This window comes from Carassius gibelio, chromosome B3, assembly GCF_023724105.1.
Source record: "Carassius gibelio isolate Cgi1373 ecotype wild population from Czech Republic chromosome B3, carGib1.2-hapl.c, whole genome shotgun sequence".
Taxonomy (NCBI): Eukaryota; Metazoa; Chordata; class Actinopteri; order Cypriniformes; family Cyprinidae; genus Carassius; species Carassius gibelio.
In genome coordinates this window covers 19,650,618-19,669,305 of record NC_068398.1, presented here as the reverse complement: position 1 = coordinate 19,669,305, position 18,688 = coordinate 19,650,618, and the positions used below count along the sequence as shown (strand labels likewise).

The 18,688-nt window shown below is 37.2% G+C and overlaps 2 protein-coding genes across 3 annotated transcripts; one reads left to right on the top strand and one right to left on the bottom strand.

The window, feature by feature from the left end:
- Window positions 1-451: 451 nt before the first annotated feature.
- nbr1b (NBR1 autophagy cargo receptor b) lies at window positions 452-11,575 on the top strand. Of its 2 annotated transcripts, none has more exons than XM_052550833.1 (21): window positions 452-690; window positions 1,673-1,735; window positions 1,891-1,909; window positions 2,004-2,026; window positions 2,256-2,444; window positions 2,811-2,888; window positions 4,282-4,478; window positions 4,675-4,800; window positions 4,881-5,084; window positions 5,533-5,692; window positions 5,791-6,060; window positions 6,809-6,937; window positions 7,028-7,103; window positions 7,256-7,366; window positions 7,472-7,642; window positions 8,027-8,224; window positions 8,368-8,776; window positions 9,191-9,273; window positions 9,408-9,477; window positions 9,570-9,666; window positions 10,070-11,575. In XM_052550833.1, the coding sequence occupies exons 1-21, from the start codon at window positions 589-591 to the stop codon at window positions 10,241-10,243; spliced, it is 2,949 nt and encodes a 982-aa protein (XP_052406793.1). In that variant the 5' UTR covers window positions 452-588; the 3' UTR covers window positions 10,244-11,575. The 2 variants fall into 2 exon arrangements, with proteins under 2 accessions (XP_052406793.1, XP_052406792.1); XM_052550832.1 differs by having other exon boundaries at window positions 2,256-2,486.
- A 257-nt stretch (window positions 11,576-11,832) lies between these two features.
- Window positions 11,833-16,923, bottom strand: LOC127952414 (caspase-6). The gene is made up of 8 exons (XM_052550834.1): window positions 16,761-16,923; window positions 16,481-16,519; window positions 16,075-16,114; window positions 15,842-15,991; window positions 15,551-15,627; window positions 13,742-13,917; window positions 13,485-13,632; window positions 11,833-13,334 (listed from the first exon to the last, which is right to left on the bottom strand). Exons 1-8 carry the CDS (start codon window positions 16,789-16,791, stop codon window positions 13,099-13,101), a joined length of 897 nt encoding a protein of 298 aa, XP_052406794.1. The 5' UTR covers window positions 16,792-16,923; the 3' UTR covers window positions 11,833-13,098.
- Between the last annotated feature and the right edge of the window lie 1,765 nt (window positions 16,924-18,688).

The window sequence follows — 18,688 nt, the reverse complement described above, 5'->3', positions numbered from 1 at the left end:
TATTTTACGTAACAGAACGTTGCTATGCAACAAAAACAAAAATCTACAATGGGTGTTGCGCAGTGATGTTTCACGTCATAGCTGTTATTACATATCGACGACTGGTAAACTTTTGACCAATCAGAAGCCAGGACCGGCTTTTTAATTATTTTTTATAATCAACTAACTACCTACAGCTTCGGGAAAGTAAAGGTAGTTCGTTTTAAATATACAGTTCATTTGCTGGATAGATATAGGCTATTTATCCCTTCACCACACACTAACCAACTTTATTCTTTATTATCATTATTTCTGGATCAAACTTATTAACAGTATTTTGTAAATAGTGTCCCAAGTAAATATTTACGTTAACATTCACAGGTTTCCCTTTGAACCGAGTACAAATGAAGCAGCTCTGTCCATTAGATTGTTTCGCTTTGAATGACGTCAGGCATTTTCCTGTCAGCTGACGTAGAGGGGTGTGTGTTTACGTCGCTGATGTAAACAGAGAGGACCATTTTGATCAGAGAAATCTAGAAGCCAGGGCACAGTAACTCATCAAAGCTGTTCAGTTTTCACCTATGCAACGCCTTAAATAGTACTCTCGCCATGGACTTCTTTATCAATGTGAAGGTGAATTTCCGAGGGAACGCGAAGAGTTTCTTGCTGTCTGGCTCGGAGACGAAGAGCTGGGAGTCTATGGAGGCCACGGTAAGCAAAAGATGGTGAGGTGAGGTCAGTCTGACCACTCACCTTGATGAAGTCATCCGATGTCTGCCTCATGCGATTAGAGTAACGTTAATATTACTAGACATCTCTTGTGACGAACACTACTCAGTGTGCCGCTTCGGCGAGCGGAATGGCCTAAAGGCGTAATCATTTAGAAAGAATGGGCCAAGCGACCATTTTACCGAGAGCCTACGAATTTAAATAGCAGCCGTATTAAACGTTACATCTAAGAAAGTGTGTTATATCTGACGGGCGCAGATGTCCGTCGATTAGACCATAATCACAAAGAGGTTTGGCACACTGTGAGGAGAGTGAACACCTGTCACGGCTGTAGATCCTAGTGCTAAGCTCTTCATGTTGACTCACTCAAAACATACCAATCTCGCTTACTAACTGTACACTGCATGATAGATGAGTAGATACCCGAGTGCTGTTCATGTATGTAACGTTAGCTAACTAGGTTTTGGAACACTGACTGCAAATCTGTTTCAAGCTAATGTACGTTAATTTGCTGGTCTGCTTCAAAGCGTCGTGTAATCGTGTCTGTTTGGAATAACGTACAGTCAGCAGTTCTTCATAGTCATAGGCCAGACAGGGTCTAAATATCACCCCAAATGGGTTTATTTTGTAAAACGACTCTAGTACAAAGCTACTTACCACATAAGCATATTAATAAAATGGTAATCTGAGGTGAAAGTTGCTCATTTAACGTTACCTTACTTGGTAGAGACCGCTGAAAAACAGGTTGCCCGGATGAGAGGTCGGTTTCGGTTGTTATGGTTGTTATAGTAACTGTAGTAAACAGTCATTATTCAAAATTTAGAATCATGTATTTTATTTTTATTTTTATACATTTCATAAAACAGGTTTTTCGTCACAGAGTTACTAAGCTTGTCAAAATCCCTTTTTAGGTTTTCTATTGTTTTTGGTATTGTGTTGACTTTTGCTATCTTTTGTTCTTCAGGTGAAGAGGTCTTTTGGCCTGTGTAATTTACAACTGACATATTTCGATGAGGAAAATGAAGAGGTGAGGATGAAGAATTAAATATTTGTGACGTTTCTTGCATCGCACTGTTAGTAACATGCTTTTTTCCCAATGAAAACATGAGACCTACATAATACAACATTATTATTATTATTAGTAGTAGTTAATAATTCCAGTAATAATTGTGTTTGTTTCAGGTATCAATCAACAGCCAATGTAAGTAAAATGTCTTAATCTGTGTATAATAAAAACACAATATATTTACATCCATCCAGAATATGTTATAACATTGATTTGATTTTTTTTTCAGTGGAATATGAAGAAGCCCTGAAGGTATTATTATTATTATTATTATTTTTGCTTGCTTACTGTTTACTGCATTTAACTCACTTAGAGCAAAAGTAAAATGTTGTTGTAAACAAAGGGGTCCAAAGGGTTGAGAACCAATAATTTGGAGTGCTCAGCCTGTTATTGTGACTGTATTAAACCCATTGTTTTGCAATCAAATGTCCAAAAGGACATGCACTACATTGATGTACTGTGCTGTTGATTGTAATTGTAGAGTGCTGCACGACAGGGGAACAGACTACAAATGAATGTGTATGAGACGAGGGGCAGTAGAGCCACAGTGCCAGGACCGGGCCCACCACCAGGATCAGGGGTGGGCTTGGGACAGCTAAAACCTGGTACTGCTGGAGAACCCAAGAAGGGATTCAGGCCTCCTCAGCACTGCCCTACTTTGGCACAAGTGGTGAGTCGCAAAGTTCAGGCTGCAGTCCCAGAGGAAGGATTGGTAAGATCTTATAACCCAACGATTTTGCACAGAAGTAGCCACAGTTGTTCACTAACGTTGTATCAATTTCTAGCCTGCAATTTATTTGGAATGATGCATTATAATATTTTGAATAATCTTAATGATAAAACCTTAATGTTCTGATTCTTAAACCAAATAATGTAACCTAATTTTGATTACATTTTTATTGTAGTTTGCATGAAATGTGATGTACATTTGATAAAGGTTTCCAGATTGATGATTATTACAATTTCCACCATTGTAAGTTAATGACTGGTATGTCACATTTTTGACACATTTTCATATCCTACTTTTCTATTAAAGGTAATTGTAAATGAAGTCAAAGGTGGGAAGGCAGAAGATAAGACCCCTCCTGCTTGGTTTACTTCATACATGGAAAAGGTATGAGAAAAAAGACATTAAAATCAATATGAAATGAAAATCCACCCTATCTTTATTAAAAGCATGTTATTGAACATATTTCGGACAAACCATTATTAATGTTTCACTCTAATGTATATCATTCTGGAAAAGGAAAGATCAAAGAAAAAAAAAATTCTGTCATCATTTACTCACCCTCAAGTTGTTCCAAACCTGTATGTGTTTTTTTTTCTTCTGTTGAACATAAAAGAAGATATTTTAAAGAACTGGGTAACCAAACAGTTGCTTGTCCTCACTCACTTCCATAGTATGGAAAATAAATACTATGGAAGTCACTGGGGACCAGAAATTCATAGATGTTTGAAACAACATGACGGTGAGTAAATAATGACAGAATTTTCTTTTTTGGGTAAACTAAGCCTAAAAGGTGTCATCGGACGCCCATTTTCCACAAGTTGATATGATTCTTTAGGGTCTTAATGAAAAGTCTATAACATACTTTGGTTAACATTTCTCAATGGTAGTGTAAAACAACACCCTTTTTACCCTGTCAAAGTTAACCAGTTCTCCCTTAAAATGCTAATGAGCTCTGCTCACCTCCCCCTCTCTTCTGTGGGGTTTGTGCCATTCTCATGAAACATGTACTTTAGCCATGGAACTTGTTAACTAGCATGTTATTATTAAAGGATATTTGCAAAGATTCATAAAATAACCTTATACTAACTTCTTCTGTATGTGAGGCTGGATCATGAATCATTAATGCAAACTTGCTCAAACAAGACCAAGTCCTATCTAAATGAATGGGGGCAGGGCCGTCCTTGGGGGGGTGCAGCTGGTGCAGACACACCGGGCCCCGTGCTTGATGGGCTAGACCAGCCAATGCATATGTATTTCGGTTGGTCCAGTCTCACGTTTCTATGGGAACTGGAGCCTCTAATGGCTGCTAAAGTGATGCAATGACTTAACCAATCAACTGGCTCTTTCATTAAGAAGGCAGGACTATCCCGCCATGTTGCACAATGCAGTGTCTCCCATTCATAACTATAGGAGTGAACTGCTTTTGTATTTTTTATACTGCTCACTCAGGGCAGGTCTAACGTAAAACGCTAGAGTCAATCAAAAATTGTGGGAGGGGCCTGGGTCTGTATAACATCACGCAGACAGGCATCTGAGATTGGCACGATTTGAGAAAGGGGAAATTATTTAATGAGATTTCCAAAAAAAAAAAAACACTGAATGGATCTTTATCTATATAAGGTGGTTGTGTACACACACTTATAAAAGTGCATGTCACAACCGATGACCTCTTTAAGTTTCATTCTGATATTTTTAGCAGTGGAGATAAACCCTAATATTGCTAAGAAAACACGTTTGTCTCTATTTCTCTCTCTTCCAAATATGAAAACTGCCACAGTTTAAGGACCAGGTGGTTAGGGAGGCAGTAGAGAAGATTTGTAGGGAGTTCTCTGGACAATGCTGTATCCATAAACCAGTGGGAGCAGAGGCTCAGGTTCCCGAGGTCACCTCATCCACTCTCCCTGGGGCCCCAAATCCAGCTCCAGCCTGCAGCAGCTGTCGGGGCCAGACCGCGGGCGGCGGATACCAATGCAGGTTAGGGCGATCTCTGTGAGGTGGATGTCTGTATCTGGATCTTATGATAAAATAATTGCTCCTTTGGTACATTTCAAATGGAAACGCATGTTATGATCGTATGAGAAATATAATGTATAACAGGATGCTCAAAAGAGGTGCCTTTAATAATGTTTCCATTTTTGTATTTCATTGTGTGTGGTTTCTTTCTGCACAGTGTGTGTACTTCCTGCACGCTGTGTGAGCCTTGCAGCTTCTCACATGATCCGAGCCACAACCTTGTGAGGGCCAGAACTCCCCTGTCTATTCCTGAGCACGGCTCCCCAGCACCAGACCACAGCAGGTAGGCTTTTGTCCTCTGCTTTGGCATGTCTTGGTGTTGAAGTTCAGAATAGTTAGACATATTTTGCTCTCCGTCTGAAGGTTCTACAGAAGGGGTGACCGTAGCTTTCGTAAGGCCGAGAAGCAGCGTCTTAAAGCGGAGAAGCGCCAGCTCAAGGCGGAGGTGAAGGAGATCAGGAAGCAGCTGAGGATGGAGAGGAGAGGGCTACAGTGGAGCACTGCTGGAGAAGGGAACTCTTCACCCGTCCTGCTCCAGCCACGCGCTGCACAGGCAAACAGCCCAGAGTAAGAGCCCCTTACACCCCTTTTCCTCCTGAAGAAGAGAATATTAAAGGGATAGTCCACCCAAAATTGAAATTTCTCTCATTTACTCAACCTCATGATGTTCCAAACTCATATGAGGTTATTTTTTAGAATTATTTTTCCACAAACAAAGAACTGATGCCTTCTAGGCAGCTTTTCCCATCATGTTATTCTTACAATTGAATTTCAACGTCATAATATGTTTTCTGGTGTTTGAGAACAGTAGTATTTATTTGATTACTCCATTTTTACTGGCTGAGCCATGTTAACGTGTAATATAGAAGGTCATAATCATGTTAATGTAGCAATTTAGCTAGCTGACACCAGAAAATTTTTCTTTTTTATTTATAGCCTAATATACTGAATACAACACTTTAAATGTAGTTAAGGATAATAAGATGCCATTTAATTTATACTGTCTTGGTTGCAGTCGTCCTAAACGTCCATGCCCACTGGCTGTGCCAGCTATGACAGCTCTACTCCTGGATGAAAACCTGCCTGATGGATCTCGTCTGCGTCCTGGGACCAAGTTCATCAAATACTGGAAGATGAAGAACAGTGGCAGAGTGTGCTGGGACTCTGACACCAAGGTGCACTTTGACTCTTAAACAGACATACACAAATCTGTATATACACACACACACACAATAAGAAATCTGAACCTGATTGTGTCCCATTTTTGCTTCAGTTAAAGTTCATGTGGGGGAACTTGGCAGTGGGCTCCGGTGAAAGATGGCGGGAGGTTGCAGTGCCCACACTACAGCCAGGTCAGGTTGGTGTCATCAGTGTGGCACTTTGTGCTCCGACGTTAGAGGGCACTTATACATCACATTGGCGCCTGGCACACAGAGGAGAGCAGTTTGGACCGCGTGTTTGGTGCAGCATCGTCGTGGATCCACATGCTCCGACAGCCATCTGTGCTGATGGGTTACTGGTGTCTCCCTGTGTCACCCCACAGGTAAGACAACCGGATCATACACCGAAACAAAAGAAATTCAAAATTCAGAAAAATCGTTCGTGAAAGTGCTGTCCTAATTAGGTGGCCTGTCGATGAGCGCACAGAACATTGCGGAAGAGGTAGACTGTTATGCCACACACTGTACCTCAAAGGATGAGAAAGTCTGAACAGACACTGTCTGTATTTTAAGTGATTGTTTAAAAACTAAAGCAACGTCACTTCCCCTTCCAGCAGACCTTGGGGGTACTAATAAAACAACAGTTAGACAGACAGAGTGCAAAGTTCTGGAGGAACACACAAACTGCAATAAAACACATTCATTATTACAAAACTAAAAACAGGCACAATTTATTTTTAGTTTATTATTTGTAGCTTTTGATGGGTACATTATACCACAACTTACACAATTTTTTGCAAGCTTTACAGCCCATTTGCATTAAACATGGAAAAAAAAATTCTGGTTAACATTTTTAAATGATACCAGTTAGTGCATTAACTTTCACAGCCCTGAAATTACTAAAACTAAAATAAAACGTAAACGTAAACTTGAAAACTATATATATATAATGCAGATTGAACTCATTTGAAAAGACAAATTCTAAATGTAAAGGGAAAAAAAGAATTATGAGGCCAACATATAATATATTTTAGGGTTTTGGCCAGTATAGATTTTACAGACTATTGTTAGTTTTGTTAAGTCATTGTATTTTTTATCTGTGGCCATTTTCACTCTGTGTGGCACTTTCAGGAGAAGTCTTCGCGCACTCTTGAGAGGGAAGGGAAATGCCGGGCCTCAAGGGAACAGCTACCTTTGTCAGTAAACCAGGACTGTGATCAGGAATTCTACATTCCTTCTGTGGACTTACTCACAGCTCAGGTATGGCCAAATCCATCATGTTTGTCATGTTTCATGAAGAAAGTTTGACTCCATTGTCAATTCCACACTCTCTGTTTTGTATTCACTCAGGACTTACTGTCTTTTGAACTGCTGGACATCAACATTGTACAAGAGTTGGAGAGCGTGCCCAACAACACTCCTGCAGGTCATTTCAAATCAAGATTCTAAACATCAGAATAAACTACTTTTATGGACTATGCATGTTCATTTTAAACCGTAACATTTTGATATAAATTGTAAAGATTTCAGCCTTTACTAATATTGTCTCTTTCCTCATCTCTATATGTATTTATGAAGATGTTACTCCATGCATATCGCCTCTGCCCCATGATGGACCTCTTCAGGAGAAACCAACACTGGGACTCATCCAAGAGGAAACAGAAGCCCAAGGGGTCAGCAGAATCCTGGGTAAAAATTAAAGCACAACTTTTCTGCACTTTTTGTCTTCGTATTGCTGTCAGTGTTTGTGTAGCTTTTTATATTTGTGAACCTTTTTTGATGTCGTACTCACAGACGTGGCCCAGGGCACAGAGTTAGAGGGGATCCCAGCACAAGAGAAAGGGGAGGAGAGCATCATTGGGCTTCAGTCTTTGTTTAGTCCGTCTGTTATCCGCTCTCTCACTCTTGAAGTGACCCGTGAAGTAGCTGAGCATGGGGTGCTTTGTGGAAGATGCCCAGCTAAAGGTTTGTGATGGCAGTGGTGCGAAGAAGCACCTTTCTGCTCTTCCTGTAAATTACAGTCATTTTTATAATAGGTGTAGCCAGATTGTGAATAAATTTGATTTTAGTGTTGACTTGATATAAAGTGGACCAGGAAGATTTAGAAAAATTAATCCTTTAATTAATCAAGGATGTATTAAATTGATCAAAAGTTACAATAAAGTAATTTTTAATGTTACAAAGGATTTCTCTTACAAATAAATTCTGTTATTATAATCATTCTATTACTTTCTATCAAAATTCTGTTTTTAACCTTAACATCTGTACAACAGTTATACACATTGTTAGCAGTTTTTGTGTAGAATGTAGGTAAAGAGTGTTTCTAACATCTATTTTTCCCATTTTAAGTGGTGCGTCCGGCCCCTCAAGGTTCAATGTCACTCTGTGAGAGGAAATCAGAAAAGGTTTCAGAAACAGGGCTAATATCTGCTCCAGCCCCGCTGAAAGTAGAAACGGCCCAAATCTCCAGCCCTGCTTCAGCACAGACCGAGAGCTCTGATGTAGCTGCTCCTCTGCTGATGCTTCCAGCTGAGCTCATCAGCACAGGTAACAGGGCTTTGACAATATTTAATTCTGACCAGTGTCATTTCGTACATTGCACATTTTGTAATTGTCTAAAGGTGATTCAAACAGCTTCTAACCAAGGACAGTACATTTCTAGCCATTAAAGTGATTGTTCTTATGTTTAGATGAGGGTCACGAGTCTGACATCGAGCCGATCCTGGTGGAACCTGCAGGTGGAGATCCGGTAGAAGAGGGAGAGGAGGAAGTGGAGAAGAAAGAGCAAGTGAAGGACACAGAAGCAGCTAAGGAAACCCGCAGCAGAACCTCATCTGCGTCATCCGAAGACTACATCATCATCCTCCCTGATTGCTTTGACACCAGCCGTCCACTAGGAGAGTCCATGTACAGCTCAGCCCTGTCGCAGCCTGGAGAAGAGCTTGCAGAGGGGGACAAACTAGAATCAGTGGACATGGCGGAGCTCCAGAGCCCCATTGCTGCGGATGCTAATGACATGCTCTGTGCCTCCCAGACTCTGGATGCTGTGCCGCTCACCCCTGTGATTGTAGTGGCACCACGACCCTCGGCCAAATCCTGGTAAGTTTATACAGAGGACATATCAGCAGTAATAGATTGGGCTCAGAGGTCAGTTAAAAGCCAAACTTTTGCCAACAGAAACAGCAAAACGTAGTTTTACAGGGTCGAAATCATTGGCTGAAACAGTGATGTATAATTAACATGTCTGCAGAGAAACAATTTGACAGTGCTAAAAAGGTGCTAAGGTAGCAAAACATTTCTTGGTCACTGATAAGTTTGTGACATCGGTCATCTGAGAATGTTCTTGATCCATTTGGAGCATGCAGACTTACAGTAGATTGACCGCTCACAATATCCTGGCTTAAGTCTCTGTACGCACACATTCCTACACCACATTACAACCTAGATTTCTGTAACGGCATCCTCATAACTTGATGTTTCTGACATGTTAAATTGAGCAATCTCTTTATTCAGCACAGAGATACAAGAGCAAGTGGAAGATGCAGCAGAGGAGCAGGAGAAGAGTAACCCTGCAGAGTCAGGAGATAAGGAGAAGGGTGAGTGAAATTAAAATAATAAACCATCACAGGTTGTGAATTAGTGCATACAAAGTGGACAGTATGATAAAAGACACAAACAGCTCAGTTTGAAAGGTGACCGGTTTTTATTATTATTATTTTAATGTATATAGATTCTGAGCCAAATCAACCTGACCCTGAGAACCCAACAGCATCTGCCAAGTCTGAAACAGAAGATCTTAGGTGAGTTACACTGCACACAAGCACTCGTTCTGCCTCATGGAAGTGCACCGAGGACATTCACTCTATTATGTTTGTTTGTTGTCTTTCCTCAGGGCTAATAGCATCACCGGTGGATTGGTGAAGGGTGCCCTGTCCGTGGCAGCGTCTGCCTACAAAGCTCTTTTCACTGGGCAGACTGGGTCTGAGAAGGTGAGTTTGGGAGCTGTTCACACAGGTTGCAGAATGGATAAAACACTTTGAAATAAGCTTCCTTTAAACTTTCAAACTTCTTTTATATTTACAAAGTATATTTTGAATGAATTTTTTTTGTCCTATATTAAAAAAGGAAGATCCTATTATATAGTTCATTACTTTCATTATAATTGAAAAAATGAATTGTTTTATTTGATGTAATTTTAATACATTAAGTTTATAAAAAAAAATCATGCTTCACAAGACTGAATTTGATTTAATTATGATCAAAATGTATTTTGCCACTCTGTGACAAAATAGCCTTATAAAAATAACTCTAGACAGTAAAGGGCATGTATGAGTGCCTAGTGTATGGTGCAACATAGATCAGTAGTAGTAAGAAATATTTTGTGTTGTGCAGCTCCCAGAAGATGCAGCTTCTCATGACGCCATGATGGCCGTGCTGGTAGAGATGGGCTTTGGTGACCGAGCACTAAATCAGCGTCTGCTACAGAAACACAACCGCAATCTGCTGGATGTGGTAAACGAACTGGTGCAGATGACTGATAACAACTGGTACACGACGCGCTACTGAGATGCTGGTTTCCCTTACATGTGATTTTCTTTTTTAATTCTGTTTCTGTTTCTCTGTGCAATCAGCAGCCCATTCCATGATACAGACTCTTTCGTTTCATTTGGGTTGTAAAGATGGTGTGTGTGAATCTGTCTGCTCCAATGTGTAAGAGATAATCATTAGACAAGCAGTTCATCACCTTTCTAGTTGTGCTTGTTAAAGTTTGTTGTTAGTGGGCATTAATGTTTTCACAGAGATGATCATGGGTAGCTATTGAACACTAAAAGGTACAGTAATTATAAAAAAACCCTTGAATTTAAAGAATTAATATGAAAATATGAAAAGTTCTGCAATCTGACTTTTTTTAATATTTAGAGTGTTTTGTGTTCCCAGGTTAAGAATAGATTTTGGGAAAGTGCAATAGATCTGGTTTTGTGTGGACTCTTAATCATCAGCCGAGACCAAATAGACTGATAACTTTTGTCATCTTTACATGGACTCGAGATGACAAATTAATCAATTCCATACAAGAGAGGTCAATATGAAGTTTTGTGTGTGATTTTTTTTTTTTTTTTTAACTGTTATTGCTTATAGTACATCTGGGAATTATTATTATTATTATTATTATTATTATTATATTGAAGACCAATGATTTGTTTCTAAAAAGTCCACGAAATAGGACACATGCTGCACTTTGTGAATGTGTTGCCATTTAAATATCTGAAAAAATGTCATGGCTTGAAGCAGCAATGCATTTGAATAGTTAAATGGACTGATATGTAGAATATTTGAATTCATGCTTTAAACGGTTAAAGTGGCAAGGCAATCATGACAGATTTAACTCCAGTTAAATGGTAAGACACATCAAAGTGAGAGACAAAATAAAATAAAATCATGCAAATGATAGCGTATATATTTTGATAATTAAATTGCTCTTGTATTTAGTGTAATGAAGAATGCATCTCAGCACTTTTCTTCAATGAGAGATTTTGAAACTACCTGCTGTGTAGAAAACATTCCCTGTAAATCATTTAACGTCTCCTGATTTGCTTTTATCCATGAAGCTCTTGCAAGTGGCATATCCATCATTTAACTGACCAATCACACACTTGTTTTTCCAGAGATAGGGCTTAAATATGTTTTAGCACACATTCCTTAGGAAAGCCGTAAGTTGCTCTTGTTGCTTGCAGCGATCAGTAGCGGTTCTGGGTGAAACTGTTTGGATCATGTGATTGTAAAGCATAATCTGTGGAGACATGCGCCTTGCTTTGTGTTTGATGCCTGAATGAGGTATTCAGTGTCTCTGCATCTAATGTACACATCTGTCTGTAATAAATATGCTAATAAGTCTTCCTTTTGCTCTCAGTCTTTGATAACAATGCACCGCAAAATACAAAGTATAGGGTTCTTTAAACAAGACTATTACACATTACTTTCACGTTACACTTAACCTACATGTTAGAAACATACAAAACCTGGAAGTTCAGCACGCTGTACACTAAAAGTGCTTTTCTAGCAAACATTTTCTAAAAAAGGGGTAATCTTTTTTTACAGACATTGACAAATGAAGTTATTTACACATTTGTTGAAAACTAAACACTACACAGTGATTTAGTGTATATTAGTGTATCTCTTTATTTTTAGTAGAAGTGCATGGTTGTGATACAAAAAAAAAAATTTTTTTAGTGTATTAAAACACTCACCACAATAACATTATGATTTCTTTGCAAAGCATTCTTAATACAAATAATCAATTTAGTTGAAGCACCCTCTAAGATTTTATATAATTTATATATATATATTCTTTTTTTTTTTAATCAACTCGTTTTAACAGCTTAGGGAAACCTGCACTATAACCCTAGCTTTGGTATATAGCAAATATAGAGCAAGCCTTCACTGCAGAGGAATGTTATTTGAATATAGAGGCAAGCCTACTCAATTCTGACAACTGCACATGCAACAAAGGTTAATGTTGCGCAACACAAAGTTTCCCAATAATCCATGTTCAAACAGAACAGAAAGCAGTCACATTACGAGGGAAATTAATACCTCATTCTAAAATAAACACCTACATTATCAAAGAGATGAATATAATGAGGCTTGCAACAACATTAAAATGGTCATACTATAAATTTCACTCCCAAAATAACGGATCGGAGTAAAGAATGTATAAAAACATTCAGTTCTTATCATGTAGTTTTAACTATGTGATAAACACCAAAACGCCAAAAGTCAAGTTGTGAAAAATATTTGATGTCAGAAACATGTTAAAAGTGTAGTGTATCTCTGTGGCCGGATCTCTAAAAGTCACGCTTTTCAACAGTTAAGACACAACATGTACGATAAAATATTTAAACCAAAACCATAATTCCCCTTTAGCTCCATGTAGTTTCTATGCAAAGCTGGTAGATAAGTATCTTTTTTAAAACCGTTTAACTGGAGTTTCTTGTATGGTTCCTCCCAGTTTCAAACTAAAGTAAGTTCTCAACAGACCCTGACATGTCTCAGAGATGAAGAGATCATGCTTTAGTGCTACGAATGACAGACCATGATCATGAATGTAGTATGCAGGATAGAATTTTTTTTCTTTAGTCCAGTTTTATAAGTAGTTTTCATTGCACTAAAAACTCTTCATCTTGGCCTGCAGGTAATTCAAAGTATTTTTTCTATTTCTAGTGTAAACAGTGAAACCTAATTATCTATCATCATTAATGGGTTTATAGAAATAAAAAAAATTGCACTTTGTAACCCTGAGCTCGTCAAACCTGCATGATTTCCATTTTGAAAATGATTTATATGTAGGAGCACAGCCTAAAGTCAAATAAAATAAAATAATCCCATGCATTTTTACCAACAAAAAGTCCCTAACACTAATATTATTTCTTTGGCCTGAAAAACAGCTTCTTCGTAAGCATGGACGCAAAACAAGGCACTTGTTTTTTGCCTAACGCAGAGCGATCCTTGCAGTTCTCTACACTGCGAATGGAAACCTTCCTGTTAACAAGTGTCAGGATGTCGGTGAACTCCAGTTTAGATCCATAACACCTCAGGATTTCACACAGATCCTGGATGTACCACGAGCCTCTCACCGTCTCACGATGAGAGTAATATCCTTTACAAGAAGAAAACAATCTCAGTGACTGCTTAAAGTGACATAATTAAAATCAAGGATGTAAATAGCATTTAATCCAGTATTTAAAGTACACCGTCAACAAATATTGGTAAAAATAAAATAGCAGACAAACTAAAGTAAAGCACTGACCTTCAGCAACAGAATAGCACATAAGGAAATCTGCTCCTGCTGGAAGGGTGCAGAGCGCCCCCACATCCACAACCACTTCATTGACCGGCTCACTGTCCACCACATCCATTGGAGTCACAGGCTCATCATGTTTGTCACCGCGACAAGCCTTGAGTTCAAATAAATTCATGCATTTGCAAGAGGTGTGAAATGTGTATTCATATTGCATTAATGTAAATACACTGCAAAGGATATTTTGTGGAAGAAGGACAAATTACCTGCAAGATGAAGATCTTGGGTTTCCCTACAAGGCTACGGCATTCATTCCCCTTGAACAAATCAGTGACTTCTTGAATTTGGATCTGCCCATCATTGGCATAGATGTGACCATTTTCCCCATGACTTAAGAAGACACAGACAAAACAGTCTGCATCTACATGGCTAGCAGCAGCAGCTGAAATCAAAGGAACACTCTGGATTAAACAGAACCTACACTTGATTCAGAGCATGATGTGCCATGCTGTTTTGACTTTTCCCTCAAGTTATAATTTACACTAATGATTAAGTTGATTCTAGCACACCAATCAGTGCTATAGCAATCATTTAGAAACAGTGTGATTCATTTCACACTTTTTAATATTTATTCCAGTGCTGGCTTCAGTTGTAAGTATATTAATATAAATATTTTTTTTAATTGAGAGTGGAATTCAATTATTATTATTATTATTCTTTTTTTGTGGTAATCAAGAGTAGAGCTTTTAAAAAACTTTTTAAGCTACAGTAGTCAACATCTAAAGTAGATCAAAAAAGTTCATCCTCAAGTCCATTACACGAGCACTGCCATATCAGCAAACATCCATATCACATTTCGTTTTTAGTAGTATTAAGTTTCAAAGCATTTTAAATTGTTTCTTCTTATTGTTTACATTCATAATGGTAGAGACAAGGCATACAAAACAAAGATGGAAAAAAACTAAGTTTACACAGTTTCAATGACTATTTCAAAGAACAGGTTTTCTCTAAACTCACTGGGGGGTTATTGTCCTGCAGAATAAAAACTCAACTGCAACTCTGAAAACCTTGATTAGCTTGTCGTTTGTAAACTATTGCTAGGGTTTAACAAGATTACATCTTTAATATGAATGCATACATTTTATGCATAGAAGTTGCATATTTTTGTTTTGGTTAAATTGTAAATATTTACTTTATTTTTATTATTAATTGGTGCTAAATTATGAATGCATACATTTTATGCATAGAAGTTGCATATTTTTGTTTTGGTTCAATTGTAAATATTTACTTTATTTTTTATTATTAATTGGTGCTAAAATTAAATGTCTTGATTTGGTCTACACTAGAAGTGTTCCATTAAAGCAGGACGGGCTTAAAACACGGTTTGAAAAATTGATGCATGGTGTACTTGCTTATTATATACATTTTGTAAATTTTGAACACACACACAAAAAGTTACAGACCACAGCTTTGATTGTTTTTTTTTCTTACTGGGCGTGGTTTATTTCTGCAAATGGCAATAGGAGCACTGGGAGCAGCAAGAGGAGCTAGATTTTTTCACAGATTATCTGTCTCATATTCTACTGTCAGGACACAATGACAGGTTTAACAAATATGTAAAAAATATATTTTTACAAAAGTTGCAGCTTTAACTCTGCTAAACTATAATTACTGAAACATACAAAAACTAAATAGCAATGTGTTTACAAAATAAAAACTAAACCAAAACCATTAATGAATCTAACTAAAACTAAACTGAAATTATAGGAAATTTTGAAACAATATTAAAATAAAAACGAATTAAAATATTTTAAACTGTAAAATCCTTGGTCATAACCATCAGAATAATAATACAAATGCAATGAATCTAGAATATAAAAAAGTGTGCCATTTTTTTAATAAAATAACTTTTCCATGATATAATTTTTTTTGAGATGCACCTGTATATGTTTGACCAAATTGTATTTCTAAATTTAAACCATGCCAAAGATGTTGTTGATAAGCTGATGTGTTTAACCTGGATCATTTTAGTCGGGCTCCCATTTCTCAAAACAAGAGAAAATATTGAGGTTTACCTCCTCTGATAATGGTTAAAACTTCTTCCCGTTTGTAATCATTAAAAGTCTTCACTTCAAACCCCAGATCCTGAAATCTGACAACAGATACGAAAGAAAATTGACATATTAGTTATTGTTTTGTTAATTTAATAAATAATAATAATAATAATAATAACAACTGTTATCAACCAACACAGTGACAGTCACACAGATCTCAGTGACAGCGGTCATGTGATACTGTTACTGTCTGGTGTCCATATAACAATTTGAGCACTATCATTATGTCTTTTTGATTACGTTGCCAAATACCTTCTAGCAAGATTCTGCTTGTCTGCTTCTGTACCAGAGCGGCTGTTCAACCTGAGCTGCCAGTAAAAATTTTCATGGTTGAAGATCAGAGCCATTCCTCGCTTCTTGTGATCCATCTTATACTCCTCATTGGGATCCAGACGGACCAGACTGACAAACAAGATATAAAACATCCTAAATATGCTTGAACTCCAAACTGTACAATTTCGACATGGTTACAATGAGGTTTTCACCTTTGATTAATGCTATCGGTTTCAGTTTCGTCTTCTCTGACTGAAAGAAAAGGCATAATCAACACACATCACTTAAATTTGACTTGCAAAGCAATAATATGAAATATGTAAATGTTCAGCTGCTTTATTAAAGCCACATGGATTCAAACCACAGATAGATATTGGAGTGATTGTGGTTTAAAAAAGAAGAAGTGGTGTAATAAAATGAAGACCTAAAGTTTACTGAAAACACACCAAGGTCAAGCATGTTTGTTGAGCACCTGGTCAGGCTGAATTTCAAAGGCTTCACTACTGGTTTGTCAAGCATTGCAGAGTTTACATAGGCAAATTAATTTTTTTACACCACGTTTTCTCTTAATTTTTCTACTCAGGTCACAAACGAGTTATAAACGGGATTCAATTCTACCTGTCTGTCCCGCTAAAGCGCTGTCCTTCTCCACAGACCCTAAGGAGAGAGAAAATAAAACATATTCGTGACTTAAACACCATATGAATTGATTTATTGAGCTAGAGGACTCATATTTGATGTGTATGATCGCGATTACTTTTGACTCATGTTTAGACAGACACCACCTACTACTTCAGGTGCAGGAATAAGGAAATGAAGCCTGCAGCGTTTCGTGAACATTAACTGTGTCCAAACATTTAGTTACTTTTCTTACAGGATGACTTGATAAACAGCTTACCGGATTCATCGCTTTTGACCTGACTTGCCATCGCCGCTTCAGCGGAGAGAATCGGTGCGATCCCGAGGAAGGGTTTAACTACAAAGCAAGAACAGAAACAAGCACAAAACTGACTAGGCAACAAACGCAACAGTTAACGTATGTAATGGGACTGAAACGTTAACCAATCACAGGCCACTACAACCTTAACCAATCACAATTCGGTATGTCAACCAATCAGAGGCGGCCTGTCGCTGTCGAACCTTTGGTCGAACTGGTCGGACTCGGTGAAGCTGGTTTCAACTTCCGCGTTGATTTCTTCTTTTTTTTTCCTTCTATCTTTCTTTCCGTCTTTCTTTGTAACAACTACATTTCTGCATAACATGAGACGTGGACAAACAAAAAACTTCATTCGCTATTATATTATATTATATTATATTATATTATATTATATTATATTATATTATATTATATTATATTATATTATATTATATTATATTATATATGCTAATTATGTTTGATGCCTTACTATTTAGGTCTGTAAGCCTTTTCTCTATGGAGTTAAGAAAGGAAGTTTATTAAAATAAACGAATAAACAGGGTAATTCAAGAAACTCGATTTTTAAAATAATTTTCTAGTTAAAAAATATAAATATTAAAATAAGATTATATTATTTAAAACATTCTAATAGCATTTAAAGGTTTTTGAGAGATTCAAATTAGGATTTAATGGGGTAAAAAAGAGAAAACTAGTTATCACATAATTGCTGAACGTTGCTAATAGTGTGTACGCAATGTATGCAATGAAAGTTAAGTATTTTTGCACTCTTAAGATGATTTTCAAGTTTATCTGCCATTTAACTTTGCTGTTTCTTCCTATTTTAAACTAAAGTAAGTTCCCAACAGCCCAGTAGGCACTAAAGCACGTCACACATAGGAAGAAGAGATCATGCTTTAGCTGTTAATAACAAATAATGATCATCAATGTAGTGTGCAGGATTGATATACATTACTATAAAATATTTTTTTTTAATGAATTAAATTTTTTTTTTTTTTCATAGGTCCCCTTTAATTTATCTTTTAATTACACCACAGAGAGCTTTTCTTGCACTAATAAATGTGATGTATTCACCTGGCCTGTAGGTAATTCAAAATATTTTTGCATTGCTACTGCCTGATACATTGCCGTAAATTAAAAAGTAAACTGAATATCATCAGAGTTAAAAATTAAACTAAAACTGAAATAACTTGGACTTTGTAACCTTGAGCTTGTCAAACCTTCAGGCTAAAACATGCAAACTTAAATGATTTCCGTTTCTGAAATTAAATATATAGGAGTTTAAAATAAATAAAATAATAAAATAAAACAATCCCTGATTTTTGCACCTTCAATAGGGCCCTAGCACTACTGTTCCTTCTTGAAAATATATATTATGCATATTTTTTATATAAACAGTAAAACAGCTACAGTTTATGTAAAATAATGCATTTGAACAACAGTGACTAAAGTGTTAATAGTTTATTGACTCTAAGTAAAATCATTTCTCTGGCCACAAAAATTATTTTACTACTAATACATTGCTCAGCATGTAGCGAAACCGGAACTTTAAAGTGACCACGTCCTGTGAGCAGCAAACTCAGACAATCAAATGTGAATACATATGGATGTTTGTTAAACTACACTACAGGGGAACTTGAAACATCTGACTAAACACAAACATACACACATTAAACATAGATGCCAAAGCAAGGAAGGCATGGATAGAGAGAGAGAGAGAGAGAGAGAATGCTCACAAAGAATCAACGAAGTTGCAAGCATTCAAATGTGAGGGGAGTGTTAACGGAACCGCAAGTTAAGAGAAGCCTACTTTTTGGGTGTGGAAGAGGTTTTATCTGGTTTCCCGGTAACACCCCTTTTGGTTGGATTGACCAGTAACAAGGCATATAGTT

Bases quoted from the DNA above. Each gene is read 5' to 3' on its own strand.
- nbr1b (XM_052550832.1), top strand. From the start codon at position 589: ATGGACTTCTTTATCAATGTGAAGGTGAATTTCCGAGGGAACGCGAAG. The intron at 6,061-6,808 runs GTAAGACAACCG...TGGCACTTTCAG, and splicing joins CTCCCTGTGTCACCCCACAG to GAGAAGTCTTCGCGCACTCT. The intron at 7,104-7,255 runs GTCATTTCAAAT...GTATTTATGAAG, and splicing joins GCCCAACAACACTCCTGCAG to ATGTTACTCCATGCATATCG.
- LOC127952414 (XM_052550834.1), bottom strand. From the start codon at position 16,791: ATGGCAAGTCAGGTCAAAAGCGATGAATCCG. The intron at 16,520-16,760 runs GTAAGCTGTTTA...CTCTCTCCTTAG, and splicing joins GGTCAAAAGCGATGAATCCG to GGTCTGTGGAGAAGGACAGC. The intron at 13,918-15,550 runs GTAAACCTCAAT...CTTTGATTTCAG, and splicing joins TTTAACCATTATCAGAGGAG to CTGCTGCTGCTAGCCATGTA.